Source organism: Ammospiza caudacuta, chromosome 18, assembly GCF_027887145.1.
Source record: "Ammospiza caudacuta isolate bAmmCau1 chromosome 18, bAmmCau1.pri, whole genome shotgun sequence".
NCBI classification, from domain to species: Eukaryota; Metazoa; Chordata; class Aves; order Passeriformes; family Passerellidae; genus Ammospiza; species Ammospiza caudacuta.
In genome coordinates, this window is record NC_080610.1 from 13,524,833 (window position 1) to 13,551,050 (window position 26,218).

At 42.1% G+C, this 26,218-nt stretch overlaps 1 protein-coding gene across 1 annotated transcript; it reads right to left on the reverse strand.

Annotated features, from left to right (window-relative positions):
* Nucleotides 1–2,706: 2,706 nt before the first annotated feature.
* On the reverse strand, nt 2,707–26,039 carry MPHOSPH9 (M-phase phosphoprotein 9). Its single transcript, XM_058816694.1, has 24 exons — nt 25,928–26,039; nt 23,434–23,566; nt 23,051–23,201; nt 21,760–21,849; nt 18,528–18,994; nt 18,168–18,291; nt 17,453–17,543; nt 16,138–16,244; nt 15,644–15,769; nt 14,465–14,901; nt 13,663–13,821; nt 12,654–12,741; nt 11,556–11,771; nt 10,687–10,734; nt 10,263–10,327; nt 9,727–9,831; nt 8,037–8,174; nt 7,717–7,892; nt 6,823–6,987; nt 6,387–6,507; nt 5,970–6,073; nt 4,959–5,167; nt 4,545–4,613; nt 2,707–3,643 (listed from the first exon to the last, which is right to left on the reverse strand). Exons 2-24 carry the CDS (start codon nt 23,538–23,540, stop codon nt 3,542–3,544), a joined length of 3,465 nt encoding a protein of 1,154 aa, XP_058672677.1. The 5' UTR covers nt 23,541–23,566; nt 25,928–26,039; the 3' UTR covers nt 2,707–3,541.
* Between the last annotated feature and the right edge of the window lie 179 nt (nt 26,040–26,218).

Consider the following 26,218-nt stretch of genomic DNA (forward strand, 5'->3'; position numbering starts at 1 on the left):
CCACCCCCGCTCAGCTCCCCTCAGGCCCGCCGCGGTTCCCGCCCCCGCCGAGGCACGGCCGGGCCATCCCGGGGGCCGCCAGGTGTCGGTGCTCGCCCCGCCGTCCCCCGCCCGCCCTCAGCGCCCCCCGCCACGCACCGGCTGCTCCCGGCGCGGCGGCCGTGGCTCCCGCTGCTGCTGCTGCTGCTGCCGATGCCGCCGCGGCTCGGCGGCTGCCGTTGCCTACGGGTCGCTGCCTGCCGGCATGCCCGCGCGCCGCTGGCATAATCCCCGGCGCGGGCGGGCCGGGCGCGGGCAGCTCCTCGCCCGCCGGCGCTGCCGCGGCGCGGGGACGGCGGAGGCGGGGGAAGGCGAGGCGGGCGGGCCGCCGCAGCTGCGGGGGAGGAGGGAGCGGGGAAGGCGAAGAGCCCCGCACCGGCACTGCCCTTGCCCTGCCGTGGCACGGCGGCCGCGCGGATTTATCCGCCCGCCGAGCGAGCCGAGCCTCGCGCACCGGCAGCACCGGGAGCCGCCACTTCCTTCCCCGCGCCGCTCCGCGCTCCCTCAGGCGAGCTGGCGGGGTGAGGGCGCCGCCTGGCGGTCGCGGTGAGGAGCGTGGGGCGGCGGGACCGCCCCGGCGTGCGGGGAAGGCGCGGGAGGAGCGGGGAAAGAGTCGGGAAAGAGCGAAGAAAGAGCGGAGAAAGAACGGGGAAAGAGCCGGGAAAGAGCGAGCGAACGGTGTGGGGATCCCCGCGCTGGTACCGCTTTCCTCCGTTCCCCCGCTCGCTGCCGGTAGCGGTGCCCTCAGCGAGGGTAGCGGCGCTCACCGAGCCCGCGCTCTGCCCTCAGAGCAGCGCTGGCGACTCCTCGAACTTTACTCGCTGTAAAGCTCAGTAGGGAAAAATAAAAATCTCAAAAAGTTCAGCGATCGTTTCATGCAGAAACCTCAGGAAAAGACCCTGCGATGAAATTTACCGTGGCCTTTTAAACCTTTGTCAATTTCCTGCGGTTGTTTTTCATTCAGGATGCATCATGCCAGCCCTTCTTCCCTCTCTGCAAAGTACTCGCACTTTCTTTGTAACTGCTCCCTGCTTTGCCAGACTGAGTTGTAGTTCACATTACAGCCTAAACCTATCAAAGCTACAACTTTTTAAATTTGCTTTCTAGAGATGCGAACAAACAAATTTTATTTTCCAAAGTTCAAATCTCAGAGCTGTAGGAGTTGAATGTTTATTACCATAGAGAAAAGTATGCTTGGGAGTGCCTTGCGAGGGCAGACTGAGGCAGAGCAGAGCCTGGGGCTCCAGGCAGGACTTGTAGATCTGGAAAGGCGATAAACACCAACATAGCTGAGAGGGGTCAGGTGAGAACACGAGAGGAAGATGACTAAAGTCCTCCACAGAGGAAGCAAAAGCCTCTCTGGTTATCTGGAAATCCTTATGCGTTCTCAAAGAGAGAACAAGGCAATTTTCTGGTGTTAAGAGGAAGTTGAAAGGGGATTAAAAACAAAAGGACAATGTCCAGCAAAGGGCAGGGCCGGCAGGCAGTGAAGCTCCCTGTGTCCCAGTTTTTGGTGCTTTGGGTGTGATTTTCAGGAGCACTGAGCATTCAGGCCTCCCACTGATTTAATCTGGAACTGCAGAGCCTCTGCCCCTCGGATGAATCAGGCCAAAGGCACCACACTGCACAGGTCACACAGATATCTCACAAGGTTGGCCTAGAAGTTTACTCAAAGCAACACTTTTCCCCCTCCCTTCAGTGTTATAATAGAACAGAAATAGCCTAAAGAGCTCCAACAGATGGAGGAGGACTTTTGATTAAAAAATAAATTCTGACTCACAATTCAGTTTTCTGGATGTAATAAAAAAGAGTCCATGAATATGAATAGTGCTGGAGAGAATGGAGTGGAGATGAAGGGAGGTTACAAGGAGAGGCAGTCAAAGAGCTGAGCTGATTTACCTACTTGCCTCTCATGTCTGTCAGGAAAATTCTTTGGTTTTGCTGTAGCACTGATGAAAGAAAACAAGACCATTACTGGACTCATGAATTGTTCCTGTGATGGATTCCTTGGAAAAATCCTGCTGGCTGACTGATATTTCTGAAGAATGCTTTAAAATTGTACCTGCTAATAACAGAATAGTGGGAAAACTGCAGCTGAATAGAGTTATACAGGGAAGAAAAGATTATTTTTTCCACCCTTCCACCCCTTCTAAGTAAAAATCACCAGTGAGAACATGGAATGCCATCAGAATTGTACATCTGGTTGTGGAGACTGGGAATACATTGGAGCAAGTCCTCTCCAACATTCAGACCCAATTTCTGCATTTCAGAGTAAAGGAGAAAACAAGAAACTCCCATCCTTGACTTCTCCCCAGCTCTGATCTTGCACTGAAGTACCCACAGGGCTGCAAAAACTACAGAATTTCTGAAAAGACCATGCATGGGTTGGACAATTCCTCATCAAATATCTTAAACCACAGCACTCTAATTTTAGAATCAGACCTTCTCAAGCTTCCTTTATGACAGCTATTCTGGCCCTGTAATCACATCATTGGTGGCCAAACATCTTGAACAAGGACAGAATTTGAAACACACAATATGATTAAAACCTACATTATCTCTGATGTAATATCCCAGAGCCTATTACTGTACTTGGGCAGGAGGAAAGAATCTAATTAAACATTTATTTAATATTAAAATACAAACCAAAATATCAATGTTGGACAGTAATGCAACAATATGTCAACTGGCAAATATGCATTTTTTTTCCACCAAGAAAAATTAATTTATGTTCACAAATACATGAAATGTACACCAACAGAACACTGGCACAAAACCCAGCCTGGCACAGGGACCCAGTAACTTCAGGGAAGGAGTTCCATCCTGGAGTGTCAGCTGGAGCTGAGCTGTTCACTGGGAGGCAGGAGCTGCTGCCAGGTGAATCCTGGCACTCCCAGTATCAGCACACCCTCACTGGCACTGCTGGGAGGCTTCACATCCATCACAGAAGGATTTTCCTGCCCCAGCCAGCCACAGTGCAAGTATTGCTCACAGTTCTGTCCCAATGAGAAACACCCATGGAAAAGGTTTAAATTAAAAGGATTTACCACAGAACAGTGGTTCCCTTTAACACAGGTAAACTCATGTTGCTTTTTGTATTAAAGTCCAAAATCTCCTCTTGGCTAATATTTACATCACACCATAAATATTTATAAAATAGTGGAGGAAAACCAAGTGCAAAAGGGTAACACTACCATTTTTTTTTCCTGAAAACAAGCTGCCTTTTCGTTTCTTATTATAAATTGAATATCACTATTTAAAAATAATTAATATTTCTAAAAATATTACAATACAGGATAAACATTGATTTCTCAGGTGTAACAAAATACATTTAAAATAGAGGTGGCTGTTTGAAGTACAAAATATTGCTGTTTGTAAAGGGTAACATGGTTGCAAAACTACTTTTCAGGGTTTATAAAAATACAAAACAATTTGCATTTACTGAGTGCATCATTATATATTAGTGCAAAAAAAAAGTATATTTGCAGTCAAGAGAGAACTGTCAAAGATTTGCAGATGTTCTCAAAACATGAAATCTTTTCAGAGTCATTCGTATTAACCCCAAATCTCTGTTAATTCTTTCCAAACGATCTTCCAGGGCTTCCTAAAAGAAGGAGTTAAAAGAAAGAACAAAAAGCATTAATAATATATCATGAAATCAAATGATCCTTCTAAAATTAGGAAACTGCTATCATTCCTATATTCCTGGTATCTTTTTTGAGGCCTTAGCTGCATTATTATCACCCAAAAACCAGAGCCAGACCCACAAACTTGTCATGTTATTTTTATGTATTTTTTGGCTTTTTTAACACATGACTTACAAAACTCCATGAGAGAAACCTGACAAGAATTAAGACAGGCTGAATATTAGGAATATTAAGTATATTTAGGAATATTAGGCATATTTAGGAAACAGTTGATCACTGTAGTAAGTAGCAGTATTGATTTACTGGAATGCACTTTTAATTTCAAATTGACAAACTGATAACACACCCTGATAATCACAATTCAGGAAATGCTGACGTTGAAGGCTTTGCAGAGACCTCTATAAGACAACTTTGAGACTAGTTTTTAATAAAAGAGTCTGCAGAGTTTTCCACAGAAAGCACCTCCCTGTATTCCACCTAAACCAGTTATTTTTACCTTCTTACTTTGTACTTTCAAGGAGACAGTATTCAACCAAACAAAAACTAAACTTTTCAATTTCCCCTACAGCACAACATCCTCTCTGCAGCTTCAGGGATCTATTTGATAGTCACTGCATTTTGTTAATGTATTGCCTTTATCTCCCTCTCAGTTTTAGCACAAGAACAGATTATTCTGGCAGTAATTTGGCAAAATGCATCCCATGTACAAAAAATAGAAGACATTAAACAGTATAAAAACTCTAACATAAAAATTCCCACAGTAATCACACTCACTACCCAGAGGATGTTTCCTCTACATTATGTATTCTCAATTGTGGAAGAACAGAAGAGAACAGTAATTCAGAGAGGCTTTTTCACCTGATTTAGTCTTGCTTGCAAGGTCATTCTTCCACCAGAACAAGGGATTCGGCTGAGTGCAGCCTCAATCTAATAACAGAAAACACTTCAGCTGTAAATTAGTTTCAAGAGCCACTATGAGCCTTCCTAAATCCTCTTACAGAAGGAGAAGTGAGGTGTATGGATTACAGCTACATGGAGAGTTTTGTTCTTTACCACCATAATACTGTGCCAACCCCCACCCACACTGGGTTTGTTACAGGGACTCTCCTTTAATGAATTTAGGGACAGGGAAGGACAATGGCACATTCCTGATGTGACACTGAAGTTGTGGATGAATTTCAGCCACACATTCCATGGATAAAAGGCTCCATCCCTCACCTCTCACAGAACAATTACTATTTGTCACAACTTGAAAACAGAAATAATCTTTGCCTGTTGCTTTTCGTGAGTCAGCTCATCAAAAAGCCTCTCAGTTTCAGCCAGAGTTGGAATCCTTGCTGTGTACTTGAAGTCTTCCTCACAAGGTGATTGCACTGCCTCGTGTCTCTGGCTCCTCTCCTCCCAGGCTGCTGCTGCTTTCTTCATTCCATTACTGACAGATTCAGTACAGGGGCTCTGCCTGACACCTGAATGCTGCCTTCCTATCAACAGAACAGTTGAACAGTTCTATTTATTTTGTAATTACCTGGGAAATTGTTACACAGGACAGAAAAAGAAATTAATGGCAGCACAAGCAGTGTGGTTTTGGCAGTGCATGAACCGAGGAGAAGGAAGAGCAGAGCCTCAGTCCTTGCCTTGAACAGCTTCCCAAAGGATTGCAAAACATTTGTATGGGTCATCTTTCAAGGGATCTTTAAAACACAGCACATTTTTTGGTTAACAATCAGATTCCTGTGTTGTACTAATTAGGAATTACTTTTACTGGTACATTTCTAAATATCACCAAGCTGACTGGTTGTCATGCAAACACCAGTCTGAATAAGAGCATGGATAAAACCAAAAAGCAGAACATGGTGAGAAAAGATCAATCATTTCAAAAAATCTGAAACAACTGGTTTTATTAGTTACTCTTTGCTGTCCATAATGCAATGTTTAGTAATAGGATTTTATTAGTATGACTCAGTGTGTACATCTTAATATAGACCCCACTAAGATATGCATTGGATAACTGAGTTAAGCACAGGGAAATGTATTGCCCTTCTTTCTCAATTTAATTATTTTTCTTGTTCCAGTGTGTTTGTGCACACAGACATATACATAAAAATAAAATATTTTATGGACAGGATTTCTCTGTCTACAGGAATAAGGCAAGATTTAGAGGATTTTTAAAAGTTGGGCTTCACAGAGTAAAGAGTCAGCTTTCTAGTTAGGCAGCCACTACCACTGTGGAAAGAATCATGGTACAAAAATAAAGAACAGTTTCCCTCCACTTTGACAGATTACCTTCTGCATCATCTAGTGACTGAAACTGGAGCCTTTTCCTTGGATTATTGTGCTGTAAAGTAGAAGTAGCACCAGTTTCCAGGTCATCTAGGAGTATATCAAACCTACAGAGGAGGAAGCACACAGCAATTACTTGTTAGAACTCACGTATCAAGCAATATGGTCTTTTCTACTTTTTCACCTTTTGGGTGAATAAACAAAATTTTTTTTTAAAGACTAAGTCTTCTAAATCCTGTTCAATCATTCTAGATTTTCTTGGCCATGTTTTAAAAAGCACAACTTAGCTTTATGTTCAGAAATCTTCACAACTCGTTTTCAAGGACATTTAATGAACAAGAAACAGCAGCATTAAGCCTGGATAAACATCCTACTGCTCTAAAAATCATCAGAACACAACTGTATTCACCAGACTCCTACCTTGTCACTGTGTTTTCATTTCTGCTGAGCAAATGGCTAAATCCAGGAGAGAGGTTTTCCTTTGGAGATCGTTTTGGGCTGTATGTCACAGACACTGGTGCCAGCATTATCTCTCTTCTTGCTGCAAAAGACAAAGTATGTTTATGGACCTCAGACTCCCCACTGCAGTACCTCCCACTCATGTGCTTGCAGCTTAAAGAGTGCTCTTCAAAGCTGTCTACATGTTTATCTACATTAGATGAGAGGTGCATCACAACATGCAAAAATGAAAATAAACTTAGAACTCTCACATATTCCGTGATTACAGACATGAATTTTTCAGACTGCCAGAACAATGCAGAAACCCTGTCCCTATTTTTCCCTCTTCCAGAGCAGCCTTTCATGATTAGATTCTGCTTTTTGAGTGACACAAAGCAAGGCTGAGCAAGGCACTGACTGGGAGTGCTGGATTTCCTGTTGGCAGGAGGAAGGGACGATGACCTCTGGCCAGAGGGGGAGCTGAACCGTTTGGGTCTGTGCTGGTCTCTCCCTTTCTCTGGAGATCTGTTTGCAACCAAGGAAGGTTCAACAAACCCCACAGTCTGACGTCGAGTTGATGGTTCTAATGAAAAGGAAAAAAAAGTTCTTATGTTAATCAATCTTTTTCAACACAAGAATTCACAAATATTCCCCTGAACTGAGCTTTTTATCCCTCACATCAACGTTATTTTGCTGTTCTGCTCAAGTCTCTCTTCCTACTCACAGAACATGAAATTCATGTTTCATTTAACTCATGAAAAAGGATCTTTGCAGTGTGTGAGGGAGAAATTATGCTGAGTAACACTGTTTAACAGAGAAACAGTGGAAATCAGGACAAAAGCATCTTTTGGGAAAGGCTGAAGGACCTGCCTGAGACCCAGAACACAAGATTTTAAGAAAGACTCAGCGTTTTCCCTAAATCAGCATTGTTACAGCTCAGGGCAGTCCCAGTTCCTCAGTTCCATTCCCATAAACACCATGGAAACTGGAATGGATTTACAGCAGCCAGACCTTGTTAGGACTCCATTAACTGTTTATAAATACTGAGATATTCTTAGAAAAGGGGACATTAACTAGTCTTCAGCTTGAGACCTAACCACAACCTCTGCATTCCCCCTATTCTAAACAAATCACTAAGATATCCAACTTTGAATTTTCTTAGGAAAACCGCACAAGTTTTGCATGCCAAAACCTTTTTTATCCCACCACTGTATCCTGGTGGACTTGAATGCTGAGAATACCAAAGCCAAAAGACATGCAAACAGAGAAAAGCCAGTAAAGACACATTCAGGAATATAAAAATAAGAGTTACTAGCTGGTGCATCTTCTTTTTCTGTCTGTGTACCCCAATCTTTAAGAATTTTTCCTTCTTCAAGTTCTTTAAAGGCTTTTAGAATTGGTGCTTCTGCCATCTCATTTTCTTTCTTTCCTATTGTGTTGTTTGAAGAGTCTTCCTGTGAGGAGTCTTTCTCAGGAGGAGAATGGTGCCTTAAAGAGTGTGAGGTGGTGAAAGGAAAAAAAAAATAAATAAAGTTTTTTATTTTATTTCATGTACGCAAACAGGAACAGAATAAACGAAAAGCATGGAGAAATTTAGTTCAGATTTCAGTTTAGTTCAGGAAACCAACTCACCTAGAAGGAATATAGGTTTCTTCCAGCCTGTTGTCTTTGGGGCTCTCCTGGCCCTCCAAAGGCTGCCCAGTGAAAATGGAATATTCAGCTCCTGGTATCAACCACTTTCTCCTGCTGACATCAGGAGTTCCCAACTTGCTGTGGGAATAAAAAGCTTCAAAATTATTAAAGGCTTTGGAGTTTGGGAGGGGGGTTTATGTTTGTTTCTGTTTTGTTTTTTAAGAAAAGCCTGTGATTTATCCCAGTAAACAGAAACAAATATACAATAAACTTGTAAATACTGTGGGAAAAGTAACTACTTTTAAAAACATGCTTGAAAGGTAAAAATAGAATATTTGGGGAAAAAAAAGCCATATGTTGAGGTTTCAGTCTAAATTACACAATATGCCCAGAATGCAGAGCTCCACAAAGATCTTTGTGTAATTTAATGCTGCTTACTCAGACCCAGGTTTGGGTTGCATGTAGATCTCAACTAATTAAATGAAAACATTTGGTGGAGATTACTGCAATGCTTCAGAGCATCTGATCCCAGCTTTCTTTTGGACAACAATTATTAGAAAATAAAAAAGAAAAACAAAAAGCCAAGAAAAAGCCAGTGTTGGTGACCTGAGAGGGATAAATATCAACTAAGTATCAATTAGTAGATCATTATCTTGAGATAGCAAAAGAAAAATGTGATTTCTATAGACAGGAAAGCAGATAATTAGGAAAAAGGGTCTTGTTTACCCAAGCTATGAACTATAGGCACTATTCTGTAAATCTTTCCTGCTGGGCATTCAATTGGAATGAGCTTTCCTTGAGCCTGTGGGATCAGTTAGGGACAGATTAACTCCTAAATCCATATTGGCTCCTACATCCCCCCTCCCTGATGAACATGGGCTGCCATGTCCAGGCCTTCCTTTTTTCTGTTCATTGTTGAGAGGTCTGGTTCATAAATATTAAAAGAGCTCTAAACAGAAATCTGTCCCTTTAATATATTAATACATAAATATTTCTGTCTTCATAATCATCAAAATTCAAATCTCCCCAAGATACTCCTGCTCCACACATCCAAATGGACATCCCCAAACCACATTAATTGTCATTTTGGGCTCCACAGCATCAGGGCTGAGATGGGAGAGACACTGAACAGGCCAGAACTGAGTAACAAAAACCAGAGGGGGACAAAGTTTCTTAGACCTTTAAAATGTAATTAAAAAACCTCAAACAAACAAAAGCAGAGCACAGATCAACTTGAACTTCTTTAACATAAATCCCAATTCAAAGCAGAGTGTTCATTCTGACTGAACTGCCCCTCTACTCTCAGGTTACCTGCACAAATCCTATTTAGAACCACACTGAGCAGGAATCAGCTTTTCAAACCAATGACACACCAGGAAAAGCTCCAATGCCTAACTGGACTATCAGATGGAATTCCCAAGACCTTTGTGGAGTCGGGAATTCAGCTGAGCAGTTCAGACCCAGCAATCACTCCTTTGGAAGAGCAGGGACAGCTGGCCAAGGCAGAGACACATTAGCAGAGAATTCAGTTGGATTTATTAATTTCTTGGCACATCCAATCTCTGGATTACATCACATGTGTTTAATCCAGTTCAGCCCATGGACTGACCTCATCTTGATCCATTTTTAGCCAAAACATGTTAAAAGCTATTCTAAAACACATTGTTTTCATGTCTTAATGGTCACTTACTTGGCACAAGAGGTTCTTGTGAAACGATTTTCACTTATATGGCGAAGTTTCAGGGCATTTTCATGTTCCACCTGCTTGAGCTGAGCTTCAAGTTTTAAAATTGTCCTTAAAAAGATGCATTAGGAGATGATTTAAATAGCGTAAAAGAAACATCACATTTCTTAATAGTTTAGCTCATTTTATTCAGATATTCTGGATGAAGCACGAGAACAAGAGCAACTGCTGCATTTCTGTCTATGCACCTCTATCTAAATATGGATATAAATATGTATTTGAATTTGAAGTTAAATAAATCAGGTAATCTGGCCAGAAAGACAGGACCAGACAACACTGCTGAGGAAGGAGAGAAGTAGAAAAAAGTGCATATCCTAAATTAAAGAGATTTTTAGTTTGTACCAGTAGCATGAAGCAGCATGAAATGCTTCATAAAATGTGATTAAACTTGAAAGATCTACAGCCCTCACACTCTGGGAGTAGACATTTAGCCCACAGTTTGTATTTCATATTGTTAAAACAATAACAAGTTTCACAGTTACCTTTTCAAATCAGAAATCTCTGTGTTTGCATCAAGCAATTTGTTTTCAGTTGTATTTAATGTATCCTACAAGGACAAAAAGAAAAATGTAAAAAGTCCAGAAACTGCAGAAGTGCATTAAATAAAACCCAAGTAACTCCATATCAGTCTTGGAAACAACACATCAATTACACCTTCCTAGTTCAAAGGGTCCATTAAATTTCTTCAGCTTTAAAGTATTTTTGCTGCCTATAACTGGAAAATAACAAATTCCAGTTTCCTTCCTTTTCCCTCCAGGACTCTGAAGAAGAAAGTGATCAGTAAAGATAAATATGGATCTTTCTGTTTGAGCTTTTTCAAAATATTTAAGTTAATTCAGCCAATTCCATGGAATATTATCACAAAGTTTGCATGTTTGGGTTTTTAATTATCCACTGTGTGCCTACCTTTACTCTTTCATGTTCTTTTCCAAGGGATTCGTATTCTCCTAAAAGCTAAAACAAAACAAAAGAACACCAGCCCACAGTGAGACCACAGTCAATTAACAGTTTTGTTGGCTGCTGTAAAATCATCTCAACAGCTTGGCTAACACATGCAGAAGCACTACAGGGGATACAAAATGTACTTTAATAGTATTTGTTAAGTTCTTTTTATCATCTTCCAATTGGAACAAAAAGTTATAGACAGGACAAGAGGAGACAGAGCTACTGATAGAATGTATTTCTAATTTTCAAACTATTTGTCTCTAAAGAAACTGAATGAATGAACTGGTAAGATTCCTCAGAGACTTTAAAAGTGAATTTGTCTTTTGAAATTTCAACTGTAAAAAAGAAGTTAAAGTATGAAGTAGCTTTCCCAGCTAACACCCATTCTGCCAGTCCATTTAAACATTCCATAAAGCTCTTCCTAAAGAAACAGAGGAGCAATTCCTTAGACTAAAATCATACACAGTGAACAGTTTTAGCAAGTTGGGATGAGGTATGAAAAGTTTAGTCCATCTCAAACAAGCTTAAGAGAGGAAAAATTACTTTGTAAAATTTCATGTAGTATCTTCAACCTAGAGTAATAAAATTCCTGAGACAGACTATTGCAAAGGTTAGCTTATCAAGTAGACACTTGTTGCCTTAAATAATTGTTTTAAAGTATCTTTTAGCTCCACAGTGCCCTCCAACACCCAGCCTAGTAAGGAGTCAGCTGAGGAATTTCTGTTTTCTTGTTGTGCTTTAAGACTTCCCAGTTGTAAACTCCGAGTATTTTTCACACCTGGACTTGCTGTCGTCCCCCTCCCAACACCAAAACCCATTTTCTTACTCACATTTTGAAACATTTTGTTTTCTTCCTGGAGCCTGGTGTTTTTATTGTCAGATAACTTGTAAGCCTTCTCAAAGGCCTCCTCGAGCTCCCTGAGGCGGGACTGCAGGCGGCTGATGGCGTTGTCCTTCTCCTTGTGGCTCGCGCGCGTCTCCTCCAGCCGCTCCTGCAGGGCCTTGGAGCTGTCACTGAGGGCACAGAAACGCTCCCTCCACTCTGCCTGCAGGACACAAAACATCCTTCAGAGTGTTTGAAACATGCTTTTTCCCTGGCACATTAATTATTTCTTAAGATTATTTAAATTTCAATAATTATCTTAAAATCGCCTGCACAGAAAACAAGGGTACGGGTGTACGTGAACTAAACAAGATTTCTGCTCATTTCTGTGACTTGGAAAGAATGAAAATGAAGACTAAACCCACCCAAAATGTATTTATTTTATAGGATTTTAAATATCTAGAGGTGAGGCCTCCAATCCATCTGATTAACTTACTTGCCAGCATAGACAAATGCCTAAAGAAGGTTGAATTAGTCTCTGCAGGTGTCTAACTCTGATGACAAAGTTCAACTGTCATGACAAAGTGTCCTGGGTTTTGGCAAATAATAATTAATTGACTAATAATAAATTAATATGACTAATAATTAATGCAGCTATGCATTAATTTATGCACAAGCAAACAGGTCTGGCCTAGCTAGAAAAACAGCAAATATACCTAAAGAGTATTTTTGCCCCAGCATGAGATTTCTTTTATCACCGATCTAATAAGAAAGTAATTAAAACAGAATAAATAAATTTAGAAAATTTAAAGAAGAATGGGATAAACACATCACAGTATTTCACTCTTAGACTTTGTTTGATCCCTGCTAATCTGGAAAAAAGTTCATGAGCAACAGTGATGATGATTCAGGTAGGGAATCCTAAGAAACTCAGGTAGGAAAGTCACTGTGTAACATCTGAGCTGATCTTATATATTAAGGGAAAGGTTGAAAGGTTAAAAATAACAAAAAAAAGTATGGAAGCACTGGTCAACTTATTAATGAAAAAGTTCATTCTTTTACCCTTTTACTTAAACAGCAACTTGATTTAATAACAGATACTTACCACTTGCTTTTCTAGCTGATTATTTTTATTTTCAAGGGCTTTTATGTGAGCACTTGCTTCATTCAGAGCTGAATCTAACTGGTCACACCTGCTTAGAACATAGAGATTACACCAAGCTCTTGAGATTTTCAAATAATAAACCTACATTTTATAGCCTTTTTCCCTTCCTCAAGCATCCCCACAAATTTTGGTGCCCAGCCTTGATCTCCTCCCACATTTTTCAGCCCCAGCAGCGTCTCTGCTCAGAAGGGCTGTGGTGGCCTGGGAATACATAAATTTTGTGCAGTATTTCAGCTGTCTAAATGTGCAATTTGTGTTTTAACTGGCAATAATTATACAGAAATCACATCAGCATTCTCTGTACAGCAAACACTCAAGCTGCACATAATGGAATGCACAGCTGGGACACCCAGGCTTCAGGGTAAAGGCACTAATGAACTCAGGACTGCTCCTGTGTCACCTGTGCTCGTGACATGGAAGGTACAAGAGGACGATGTTCACCAGCATGACAGGAGAGCAGAATCTTCCCAACACAAATCATTCTATTACAAACTGCTCAGAGTACCTCTGCCTGCCAGCCATTCCTGAGAAAGCTTGCACTGGCTCCAGGAAAAAACAGGTCAAACAAAAACTGAAGTCCAAACACCACATTTACTGTCCAACAACAGTGAACTGATCTCCACAGAAACATGGAGTAGCTTGAGTTGGAAGGGAACTTAAAGCTCATCCAGTTCCAACCCCTCTGCCAAGAGCAGGGACATCTTCCACAGGATGAGGCAGCTCAGGGCCCTGCCCAACCCTTTAACCAAGGATGGGGCAGCCACAGCTTAGCAACTGCATTAAATAAAACAAAATTTATATTTAACAGGGAAATATTAATATAATAGATACATGAAATCTTCAGAACTGAAGAGGGACATAAACTGTTTGAGACATTCCAAACAAGGATACTGTCTTTAAAATATACAGAGCACCACCTAAAGAGAAAGACAGGAAGGACAAACAGTACCTGTCAGCAAGGCTCTGATTGATTTTCTTCAGCTCCTCAGATGCAGCAGTTCTGTGGCTGGACTCCAGCTGCTGTTTCAGGCTCTGGATCTCAGAGTCATAGTAAGCTCGTAGATCAGCGATGTGTCGGGCGTGCTTCTCCCTCAGGCTCTGCCTAATCCTATTTTCAATATAAGAATTGTAGAAAATTCCAGCCATCCACATGATCATGTGGATTAATTTGTGGATTCTGGATTCATTTGGACATAATGAACTCAGCACTCTTACAAAACTCTACTTGCATTCAACCTAAAGCAAAGACAGCTTTGTCATCTAAGGCAGAGAAGTCTTCATATTAATAGAGATAAATATTATGATTATTATGTACAAATACATACAGGTATATAAGTATATATACAGGTATATATGATTATTATATACAAATAATATATAAAAGCACAAAATAAAGCTTTACTTTTTACAAGCCCTCATACATGGAATAAATGCCCTGTCTGCTTGTCCAGTACAAATCATCAGAGCTTCAACAATGAATGGAGGATATTTATTTTTCCTAAGCACAGTAAATTCTGTGCTTCTCTACATTTGATTCTAAAGAGGAAAATAATCCCCCTCTCAGAACTTTGAAATTCTCTGCCTAAACGGACTCCTTCACACAGCCTATGAGAAAGGATGTATTTTTACTTTTATGTATAAAGAGACACGACCAAGTGAACTCACATATTTTGTTCAGCTCACTACTATTGTTTCATTCCTTTCATGAAAGCACCAAACTTTGGACTTTTAAAAAAGAAAAAGTTACTTACTTTGACATTACCACAGGATCCTCAAGAGATGCCACTGAAAGGCTGCAATCTGGCAAACTGCTGTCAGCACACTGAGTAAGAGAAGATGGAGTTAGAGTCAGTGTTTCTTCCTCCTCAGTGTTGACAGAATGATCATTGTCAGCATTCCTGGGAGCCACTGGGAAGGGAGAGCTGGCCCTGTGTTCACTCTGGAATGGGTGATTTCTCCACAGGTCCAAGTGCACAGCTCTGCTGCTGGCAGGGTGTGTTGGAGAATCATCCAGCTGAGGTGAATGACTTGTCTGTGAAAAAGAGTCTGTGTCACAATGACTTGGAAATCCGGGCTCTGCCATAGAGTCTGGAGAAAAGGGAGCAGAGTCTGCAGGAGTCCTGGAAAAACTGAGTCCCTGGGTCTGCTGGCCTGGCTTCATATGCAGGGTTGGGTCCAACGTCAAGATCTAGGAAATAAGTTACAATGCTAAAAAATTGTGATTTAACTCCATTTACAAGAACAAGATTTATCTCAAGGCATCAATAAACCATACAACATACTGTAAGTATTATATTGAATATTATTACAATCATTTGGAAGTGACAAATAAAATGTCAGTTCTGCAACACTGAAATGACAATACACATTCCCAATAATTGCAAACTGAGTTTCTAAGTTTCCATTAATAAAGGACATATCCAAGATCTGTAGCTTTCTAGAAAACCTCTGAAATTTCAGTTATGCAAGTTGAAAGATTTTTGTCTGTGTGTTGAAACAATAACCTTGCAGGGTTACAAAAGCATTTCATTAATTACCTAAAGAGTACAGTCACACAGCAGCCACCATCCCTAGATTATGTACAGGACTGAGAGCTATATAAAAAACAGATAGGAGAAAGAATCATTTCCACAAGCTGTGCCTGTTCTGTTCCATGGGTGGAACAGACCCTGGCACTGCAGTCCCAGGTGCAGCTCAGCAGCTGCAGCCCCAGCAGCAGCGGATCCGTCCCTGCCGCATCCTCAAGGTTGTGCAGCAAAGGTTCTTCCCTGCCCAGGCTGTTCCTGGAGGTTCCTCCAAGCTGGATCCTTTCCCAGGCTGCTCAAATTGCTGTTCTAGCACAACACTGGAGGTGGCAGCAGGGGCCAAGCCGTGTGAAACCAGCCCAACACATCCTCAACTGATCCGTGAAGTAAAGAAATTGATGTTACCTCTGGTGGGTGACTTGGCTGGGAAGAAGGCATAAAACTCTGGTCTGGCAGCTGCTGCTTTTCCCTTTGTCTTTTATGATAAATGTCCTTCAGTGATGACAACTTCCTTTCATCAGCAGAAGACAACTTCAACAGGCAAAATTGCTACATTACTTTTTCTGAACACAACACTCCACCCCCAACAAAGATAAGCAAGTTCTGGGGTGGGTTTAGCTAATAAAGCAGCTCAGAACACACAGCTTCATTCAAGCTAAAAAGGGTTTTTAACAAGGCACATACACCTTTAACATACTAATTAGACACTTCTCATCTTCTATACACAGCTCCTTTTGAAGGACAAAAGGTCAGTAAATTTCAGGGGAGGTTAGTGGGGTGCAGGAATAACAAAGAGCCAGGATATGAAAGACTGAGATAACAAAAGGGTTCTCTCCATCACAGGCAAACAGCAAAGACAAAAAGCAACAGAATAACTTTTAAACATGTACAAAGTTTACCTGAACTGGTGATGTTTTCTCCACAAAACTATCAGGCAACTCACTTCTGAAATTCTCTGGTAAAGTGTGATACATCTCCTTTTCATCTAACTTCCAGTATGAAAGTCCTGATGAAAAAAAAAAGACCAGAAGAAAATTAATTCTACAGATTTCAAGCTGTCAGCTACAGAACAGGAATCCAAAACCCATTAGTAAAATGTTATTTGGTCAGTAATAAGAATGGTACAGTAGTTATTTGCATTTACTGCTCAAGGATATCATTAGAGCATTTGTTACCAGGCCAGGAGTTAGAAAAATCTCAATGCAAAGCACGGGCAACATAATCAGTCTCACATCATACAGCACCAGAGACAAAAGCTATAAATCAGTTAAAATACATAGATTTGGTGTTCAAGGGGCAAATCCTCATTTACCATGAACTTACATTTTTAATGATTCCAGTATAGCACTTAAAACTGGCACCACCCAAGGAACAATCCCACCTGACATTACAAACTCTTCACTCTGTGCAGCATGCAAAGACAAACTACCAGGACTAAGAGGGATGGCACAAGAGGAACAGACACAGCCTCAATCCCACTCCAATCTCTTAAATGTGTCCCTCTCTCAGTGGCTTGTGAAGAAGCAACAATTATACACAGTTTGCAGGGCTGCATCTCTGTGCCCCTGTTTGTTACTGAAATGAATCCACCCTGTTATGATCAAAATATGTGAATTAGTTGTCTGGCTTTGATAAAAAGCCCCAATAACCACAACCCCCAAACCCATAAAAGTCCACCACCAACCCCCCCTCACATACACCCCCAAAACAACAAAGCCAAGCCTTACCAAAACACAAAAAAGCAACCCTCCCCACAAATTAAAGAATCACCAGGTTACACACTGCATTATTGTGTCCTTGTCTATTCACACAGTTATAGAATCATGCCCTTGGCTTAAAGGAATTCTGCCTCTGTTACCATGAACTCCTGTAATTACCACACCATAGATGCTAATGTTTCATATCCTACCATGATATTAACAGTAATTCCATTATGAAATAGCTTTAAACACAAAGTTCAGCTTTGAAATGCTGAGAAATTTGGAAAAACATCCCAACTACTGCATGTCCTACATCTGCCAGCAGCAAGATGTAGGACAGGAGCTGCCATCAGTTTGAAAACAGGAGCAAGAAGCAGAATTAATGCTATAGCAAAGCCTGTCAGTGCTTAAATCCTCTTCACCTCCCTGAAGTTATTGGGGATGCATTCCAGTAAGAGTTTTAAAAATGAGAATTTAAAAGAAAGGGAATTTATGTACAAGAAATTAACTATACCTGAAGCTTCTGACACCACAGAATTTGGACTTTCCTTGGATTGATTGAGGTAAAAAGTGTATGGTGGCAAAGCAGCATCAGTAAGGTTTGTCTAAAATTACAATGGAAAAACAAATTCAGAAGGAAAATCACAAGGGAAAGAAAAGCATAGAAATATTATTAGTCTTCTTAAGCAGAGATAAAATACAATTATACAGCATGATCCAAACCTACAAAGTTTATATTGAGGGTAATCATAGCCAAAAGTGGAACTAAGCTAAGCCACATAACTAAACTGATGTTTCCTGAGACATGCCTGTGTTTTTGTCCTGAGCAAAGTGGTTAATGCCTTAACACACAAAGAATCCTGTGTGCCAGAAAAGGCATCACCAGCTGAAATCAAAGATCCTTCAAAATTACAGGACACAATAAACAACCATGACCTGAAGCCTCAGCTGAGTGTGGCCATTATCTCTACAATGACAGAACATGTGACACTCAGGGAGGTGTTAAGACAAAAATTAGGTAATGAATAAAGTAAACCAAAATAGCTCTGTGCCTAAGTATGGAATGATCCAAAAAGTAAACTTTGCCCACATGAACTTTAAATATGAATGGGAACTCAAATGCTTAAAATATGGAAGTATATGCTGAATGAGAACATGCTGTAACTCTGAAAAAATACCAGTTACAAGAATAGCATTAGAAAAACATAATGAATTAAAAAGAGACTTACATTCTCAAGTGGTAATTTCTTCACTCTCTCATTTTCTTGCATAGAGTTCACACATCCTTCATCTGCAGTTACTCTTTTTGGCTGGGTTTGTTTCAACTTTTGTGCCCATGATGTTAAAGATTTACTGGATGGTAAGAAACACACACATATATTTAGGGGAAATACATTAAAGTGTATCTAAACTAGAGATGCAGACCTGCATCACTCAGAAACATCAGGCTAAATAAATATCTTTATCTATCAAGCAGTAGAACATCAAGAGTTTCCATTCAACTCAAACATGCCCCCAGTGACCAGCAGCTTTTACCGAATGGGGATTGTCTATAAGAAATTACCATAATTAGAAAGTTTATCACTTACCTGGCTTTTTTCCCACATGGATGACCTTCATCAGCTTTATGCTCCAAGCCAGCAGGAAAAACCAAGCTATCCCTCCTTGCGGATGGAGGACTCTGCTCTGCTGTTTTAGCTGGCAGCTCTCCTTGGCTCTGAGGGCCGCCGCCGTGCAGCCCCGGCCCGGGGGGAGGCTGTGCCGGGCAGGGGCCGGGCAGGGCCGGGCTCGGCTCCGCGGACAGGGAGCCGTAGCCGCTGTTCACGGAGCTGTCGCTGTTCACGGAGCCCTCTCTGCCCGCACATCCCCGCGGCGGCCCCGCGGCCCCGGCCGGGCTCTCCCCCTCTCCGGACGCCAGGTGCCTCCCCAGGCTCTCCCGCTCCTCCAGCGCCTCCGAGCACATCCCCATGGGGCCGGGCAGGGAGGGCACAGCCCGGCCCCCGGCCCAGGTGCTGCTCTGCAACCTCACCAGCTGCTTTATCTCATCCTGAATCAGCTGCACGGGGGGGAAAGGGACAATTCCCATCAGATCCTGCCTGAAGTCACACCCCTGTTTAGATACATCTTCCATTTGTGTTATTAGCGGGAGATTTAGAGTATTTATTCCATATAACTCCAAGTTTTCATGTGCAGACATCTCATGCATAAAGTAGATAAATACATACTGTGCATAACAGTAAATATAAATAAAACAGTAAAAAGAACAGTAAAATGTCCATGGGAACAATCCTGAATTCCATGCAGTGAATCACGAGTCTCAGTAGTCATTTATTCATGTAAAATACATGCATGAATGTATCACTAATTACCTCAGAACTACAGTTACCTACCAACCTGCTAAAGAAATACAAACTATCCAGGTGTTGGGCTAAATTTAGGTCTGAAACACTTTTTCACTTGGATACACATTTTTAAAGACTGCAAGGATGCTTTGATGGAAGTATTAACCATTACTCTATCATGAGAATAGGAATAATGTACCTCTGCAAGATTATTGCATAAAACTCAACTTTAAAACACCCAATTTGGAGATTATACTATTAGGTTCATATGGTACAAAGTTCTGCCTTCTGATTGTTTCAGTGGCTGATGGAGTGGAGCAAACCCAAAACTGCATCACTACATCTAACAGGTCACTTGCTCTTTAGTCTACAAGACTTATTTCAGTATATTAGGTCAGTAATTTTTTGAAGTTCTAAGTTTTACAGCTGTGCTCTGGAAATACTGAAACAGCTCTGAGAAATAATTAATGCCTTTGCCAAGGGCTGTGAAGAGATTTCACATTTGTGCCTGTGGCCAGCACTTCTGCAGAGTCCAACTGAGATTACTGAACTGCAGGAGCACACAACTCTTGCACATGACAGGACAGAGCACAGAATTGTTTTCAATAATATATTTCAAACTAATTCCCTCAGGAAAGGAAGAAGGAAAAAACTTGCAATAATTTTAAGAACATGGAATTTGTGTTTTTTCACAGAACTACAGTACATTACTCACATGTGAATAGCAACTGGAGAGAACAAATTGAACAAAAATGATTTGTTCTCTCAAAGTAAGAAATAAAAAAGAATACTTAATTTCAGAGGAACCTATATGTAATGCTAGTCAGGATCAAGCCTCCGATTTTTTATTAACTTGCAACAGAGCAAACAACTGAATTTCAGTTCAGCCTTTCCCTGCCAAAAATAATAAACAAACAACTTGGGATGAAGTTTCCTTCCACTACAAAGTTTTGTGTTCTGCTAATGATTTCAATCATGACCGCAGCAATCATTTATATTTCAATTCTGTAATCCAGCTGTCAGGAAGGTAGGGAAGGGAGAAAAGAAGGGAAAGAACAGAACTGGAGTGGGGGGAGAGAAGATCAGATTCACTGCTGACATTTCATCTTTGTCATTAATACCCTGTGCAGGAAAACTGAAAGGCTCCTATTCCAATTAAATTGCTTTTTTACCTCTTTTTGCACAGTCAAAAATAACTGCAAGAGATGAAAAAAAAAAAAAGGGAAAAATAAGATGTGCTTTCTACAGTTTTGGGATTGTAATTTTGGTTTTATAATCTCTTTGATAAAGTCTGATCTTGGGATGATCCAGCTTGTCCCTGGCACAGTTATGTCTTTTTGTATAGATCACAAAAGCCAAGGGCTGCCCCCACTGATTCCAAAAGGAACTCAAGGTTTTTTTATCCCTGTTCTCACAAGGATGGAGATTTTTATGTAGTTGGTCTTGAAACCCAGCATGGAGCAAACCTTATCTCAGTCATGTCAGTGCTGATCCAGCACCTTGCTTTTCTACCACAAAAAGCAAATTCCCATCTATTCTATTTAATGCATAAAATAGCTCAGTTCTAGCTGCTGATTTTGTGTTTAGTGTGGCACCCCATGCAGTGAGAAAGTCCTGCTGACCCTCAGCTCTTCCAGAGGTAGCCTTTCCTATTAAAAAAAGACAAAAACCAGCAAAGCCAACACAATGGATTAGTAAAGACCATGATCAGCAACAAGTGAATCAAACCACTACAGTAAGAGGAAGGAAAAACAAGGGTAAGGAAACGGGGAAACAACAAAATGGGAGGGAGGGGGGAGGTGAGGCAGGAGAAACAGGATAAAAGGACAGTACCTCTTGGTAATTCAGTTCAGGAACTGCTGATTACTATTAGTGTGGAGGGCATCAGGAAAGGGAAGGGAAAAACAGCAACCAAAATGATGAAGATATTAAGCATTATATAATTATAGTTTCATTGTCTGTTATATATACATATACATTGCCTCTGTTCTAATGGATAAACAGGGTTCAGCCAAAATATGAACCTTCACAGGGGCTGTTTTTCATTCTTAGAAAGGAAACTGTTCAAGCAAAGGTGGGATAGGTGTTCAGCTATTACAGTGATGCTTTTCCTGGGCTATACACTCTCTGGATGAGGGGATGATAAGCTGTATATTTTTTAAATGAAAATAAAGCTATATTGTCTCAAAATCAGAAATTATACAGTCTAACAGTTCATAAAAACCTTGTACCTACAAAATACCATTATCAGGTGAGCGTTCTGAACCAAATGTTTGTGAAAACAAAATAATTGAAAATAAATAATCCACAAATCACTCCTGAAATGGTTCCTAAGAGTCGCTTTGTTAATTAAGCAAGGCTGTCTCAAATATGCTCCCTTTAAACAGCATCCACTTCCATTAACTGCCTCTCTGCATTGTTTTGGAGGGAGAAAAATATCATTCAGCTTTATCAAGCTCCATGAACAGTCATTACTTACTTGGATTTGATGGTGGAACTGCTCTTGCTGGGCATTTATTTGTTCCTGGCATTGTTTTTCTACCAGTCTCAGAAGCTGTATCCACCTTGTCTGTTAAATCACAAAGTGCAATAATTAAAGCACAGAAATATTGCACCTCTTACCTTTTCTCTGGCTGCAAACAGCTTTGCAATCCTGTCCCTGGGTGTTGGCATAATCAAAAGTTGAGGAACAGCACTGTGGGTGCCCATCCCACAGCACATTCAGCCCCCACCATGCCAATCACTGGGAGCCAAAAGTAGGAACAGCTGCCAGCAAAGAACAGCCAGATTCTAGAAAGGTTGATTCCAGTTCCTTTAATTACAGGCAATTCTAAAATTGAGAATTAAACACCCTTCAGTAAGAAACTCCTCCCCTCAGCAATCCAGCTAAAGGCCAGGATGCATAATTATGTCATGGAAACTAAGAGATAATTTTTTAAAAAATCAAATACACAGCATTCCTGAAACATGGCAAAATCTGGTGTTTAACAACTATTTTATGTTAATGTTTATGGAGCTGGTGCTTGAAGCACAGGGCACGGGACAAACAGATCAATATTCTGTTCCTGGAGGTGTTAAAGAGAACCCAAATTAAGCATCTGTCAACACACACTTGGATGGATCCCAGCCAGGGAGCTCAAAAATCTGCAAGAACAAGCCCATGGTGTGCAAAACTGATGCTCCCTATGATAACCAAATACACTGATAAAATTGAAAATACAAAGGACAAAAAAATTCCAAAAAGTATTTTGGAGAATTAGTTCATTGAAACCACACCATTATTTTTTCATTGGTTTAAATCTGGAAACAAACTAATCACCTACACATCTTTACAAATGGATTCTATAAATAAGTCAAGCAAAACAGAACCATTTTTAGGCAAAAACCCCTTTAATTTCTAGGATCATTTCAGACCAGTTTGAAATAATACAGTTTTAATGGTTTAAATTTTTCAGTTCAAAAACTCGCTACCTTTATTGTAACTTTGGGAAAAAATGTTCAGATCCATATTATATTACAATATATATTATTAATATAATATTATTATTTGATAAAACACCAAGATATAACAATAAATTATTGTAAAACACTAAGATAAAATTGCAGTAAAATCCAGCCAGGTGATTAGTTCATTTATTGTAAAGGATCTCTCCCATCATTAAGGATAAACCCAGATCTTGCTGCTGAATTGTATAATTAGATTTGTCTTCCAAAATGCAAAGCAAATACATTAATACCACTTTTAAAAAATAAAATTTAATATCAAATACCTCACAGTTCCTCACAATTTCCGAGTTAGCATGTCCAATGTTCTGGATATCTTGCATAAAGGAGGCAAGCAGCTCAACAGAACCAGGCTTTAATGAGGACCTGGTATTCCCTGAGTAACCAGAAACTCCACAGGGATTGGATGAAGGACCTCTAGAGAAACACAAAGAAAACAGCTCAATTATTTATTGTGTCAGGTGTGCAACACAGTGGCCCAAACAATACCCTACATCTGCCAGACTGCCAGAATTATACACTCAATTTAGGACTTTCATCATGCTGAAATAAAAAATTCACTTTAACACCAATATTACTGTGAAGGGGTGCTAATTAAGCAGAACCAAAATAATGAAAGTAATTGTTAGTGATTGCTTCAGCACATTACCTGTTGGAATTCAAGTTGCAGACAGAGCTGTGGGGGTTTCTGCCATCACAGTCTGCAGAGCACAAAGGGGGTTCTTGTACAGGATTCACCACATCGCTGTTTTCCATAGCTCAGTCCCAGGTAAGACATTACCCTGAAAACAAGAGAAATAAACATCACTCTCTTTATTTTAAAAAACATTTGACTTTATTGTGTGAAGAAATAGAATTGGAGAGACATTTGTTTCAGCCAAACCATCCCAAAAAGTGCAAATATTCCATAACCAGGCTTCTCCCTTCTCCTGGGCCACCCTGCAAGCAGGGGCTGCTCACTCAGCCTTGGGCTTCCCACAGGTCCAAGGATTCCCAACACATACAGAGTGGCTGGAAAGGGGGCTGAATGCAAAACATTCCAGGTAAAACCATGTTACCAGGGTCTGATTGGTTGTTTTCCTTAAATCTGGGGCTCCACAGACCATGTGCAAGGTGTGAAATCTCCTGTTATTGATGTATTTAGATGTGATTGAGAATCTAAACCCTCACTGTAAGAAACACACTCACCAAAAAAAATAAAACTGAGATCAGCTAACTTAGACTGGGGTCAACCAATTCTGCCATTTCTGTGTGTGATATTTGGCTTACTTTTTTCACAGATCACTTGTTCCACTGTTATTATGTAACATTAATTCAGAAGGCTTAAACATTGAGCTCCATTTCTGACTAATTAATAAAACAACAAAAAAAGGAGTCAAACAGGAATCCCACAGTGGATGAAAACAGCAGCTGGTTAACTGAAAGCATCATAAATAAATAAACAAACATAAAATACTTGGGCCACAGTCTTAGAGCACCCACAGCAGACTGGCTGTAGAGAGACTAAAATATTCTTCACTTTCTAGAGAAAGTTTGCATACTTTCACTAAGAAATCATTAATTAACCAGTTCTTACATAGGGCTTATTTCAGCATGTTGTATACCCTGGTGAATTCAGCCTGTGTTGTAACACTGAAGAGAAACCTTATGATCATTTCATGGATGGAGAGCAAAAAGAGGCATTAAGAAATATCATCTTGGCAGTCTGGTAATGCTAAGAATAAATTCCTGCTGCCTTAAAGAAGCACAACACTTCCAAAGCACAAGCATTCCTCTTTACAGGGCTGATGGGTTTTACAGATTCCTTATTTGCAAATTCTTGGAGATATATCTCCAATAATTTCAGAAGGATAATATATTTTCACCAGAAGGAAACTAACTGACAGCTGCGCTATTTTCCTGTTTTACTGGAGCCTGCTTGGCTTTAGCAGAAATGTTTTCTGGGTACTCACTCACTATCTCGTCTGGGTAGGGCTGAAAATGCCAGAATTGGAAGGAAGTTATCACAGACACACACATGCCTCTGGCAGAGCTTCGTGGGATAAAGAAAAGAAGACAAAACCCATGGCTTTCTTCTTTTTCTAGCGGTCAGAAGCCTGCAAAAGCTGGAGGTTGTCAGCTGCTGAGCTGACAGCGATGGCTGAGGCTGGGAGTGTCACTGAGCAGGGGATGGGGGCGGCATCAGTCCCCCCGAATCCCCAGGATGGAATCATGGGTGGCCTATCTCGGCAGCACAGCAAATGGGTGGGACTTAGCTGTGACACAGGCTCGTTTCATAACCTCATTAGAAGTCTGCTCTCGATAAAAAAAAATATTAGCGAGCTGGAACTGCGCTGCGGGAGCGCTGTCACCCATGGATCCCACAGCACAGCGCCGCACAGCGCGGTCCTAACACGGCCATGCAGCTGCAGAAAGGGGCACGGATGGGAAAATACAATCGGCGAGGTGTTTGTAACTCAGAAATATCGGCGCTGATTTCGGTGCAAACGCCGACACACAGCCCGTGAGGTTCTGCAGCGCTTCCTGAGCCAGACCCGACTCCTCCCGACCCCTCAGCGGTGCCGGGGGCGCTCGGTGCCCGCAGCCAGACCCCACCTCCCCACGGACCTTGAGGGACCCTCAGAGGGCACAACGAGCCCGGGGCTGCAGCGCCTGCGGGAGCCGCCCGTGCCCCGAGGGCTCAGCCCCCGCAGGGACCCCTCTGCCACGTTCGCTCCCTCGGGGCCGCCTCCCGTCGGTCCGTAACCCCCTCCCCGGCTCCGCGTGCGCCCCGTCCGCTCGCCAGCGCCGCGCTCGCCCCGCGGTGCCCGGCGGGCGCCTCACATGTCAGCCCTCACATGCCAGCCCTCACTCGGCGCGGCCCCTCCACGGCCCCGTCCCTCCACCAGCGCCCCCCCAGCGGCTCCGCCGCCCCGCCCCGCTCAGGCCAAGCCCCGCCCCCGCGCTCTCATTGGGCGGCCGCTCCTCGCGCTCCGCGATGTTGACAGCGCCGCCGCCTCCGATTGGCTGCACCGCCCGTCACTCTGGGAGAAAGGGGCGGAGCGCTGGGGTCGGCCTCGCGGCTCCGGGATGGGGAGCAGGGACCCGGCCAAGCGCGGCGGTGCTAACCCCGCCGGCTGCCCGCGGGCCCGCTCGGTTCATACCCGCATCGCTGGGAGCCCACGGCGCCCGGCAGCCGCCTCCTCCGGCGGCCGTGAAACGACGAACGGCGCGGCCCTGCACCGCCCGCCCGGCGAGTGGCGGCCGGGAGTTTCGAACGTGGGGACGGGGGTAGAGGGCGCTCCGCACTGAGCCCGGCCCTGTGATTGGCCGCCTCGAGCGCGCGCCTCCCGCGCTGATTCGCTGCGCGGCAAAGCCCGCGCGCCGCCGCCAGGGGAGCGGCGCGCGCCGCGGCGCCGTTCCCCGAGAGAACCGATTGGAGGGCGAGCGCAATC

Bases quoted from the DNA above. Each gene is read 5' to 3' on its own strand.
- MPHOSPH9 (XM_058816694.1), bottom strand. From the start codon at position 23,540: ATGGAAAACAGCGATGTGGTGAATCCTGTACAAGAACCCCCTTTGTGC. The intron at 14,902-15,643 runs GTAACATCAATT...CTTATTTCCTAG, and splicing joins AGCCAAGTCACCCACCAGAG to ATCTTGACGTTGGACCCAAC. The intron at 5,168-5,969 runs GTAATCTGTCAA...TTCTGTTGATAG, and splicing joins GTCACTAGATGATGCAGAAG to GAAGGCAGCATTCAGGTGTC.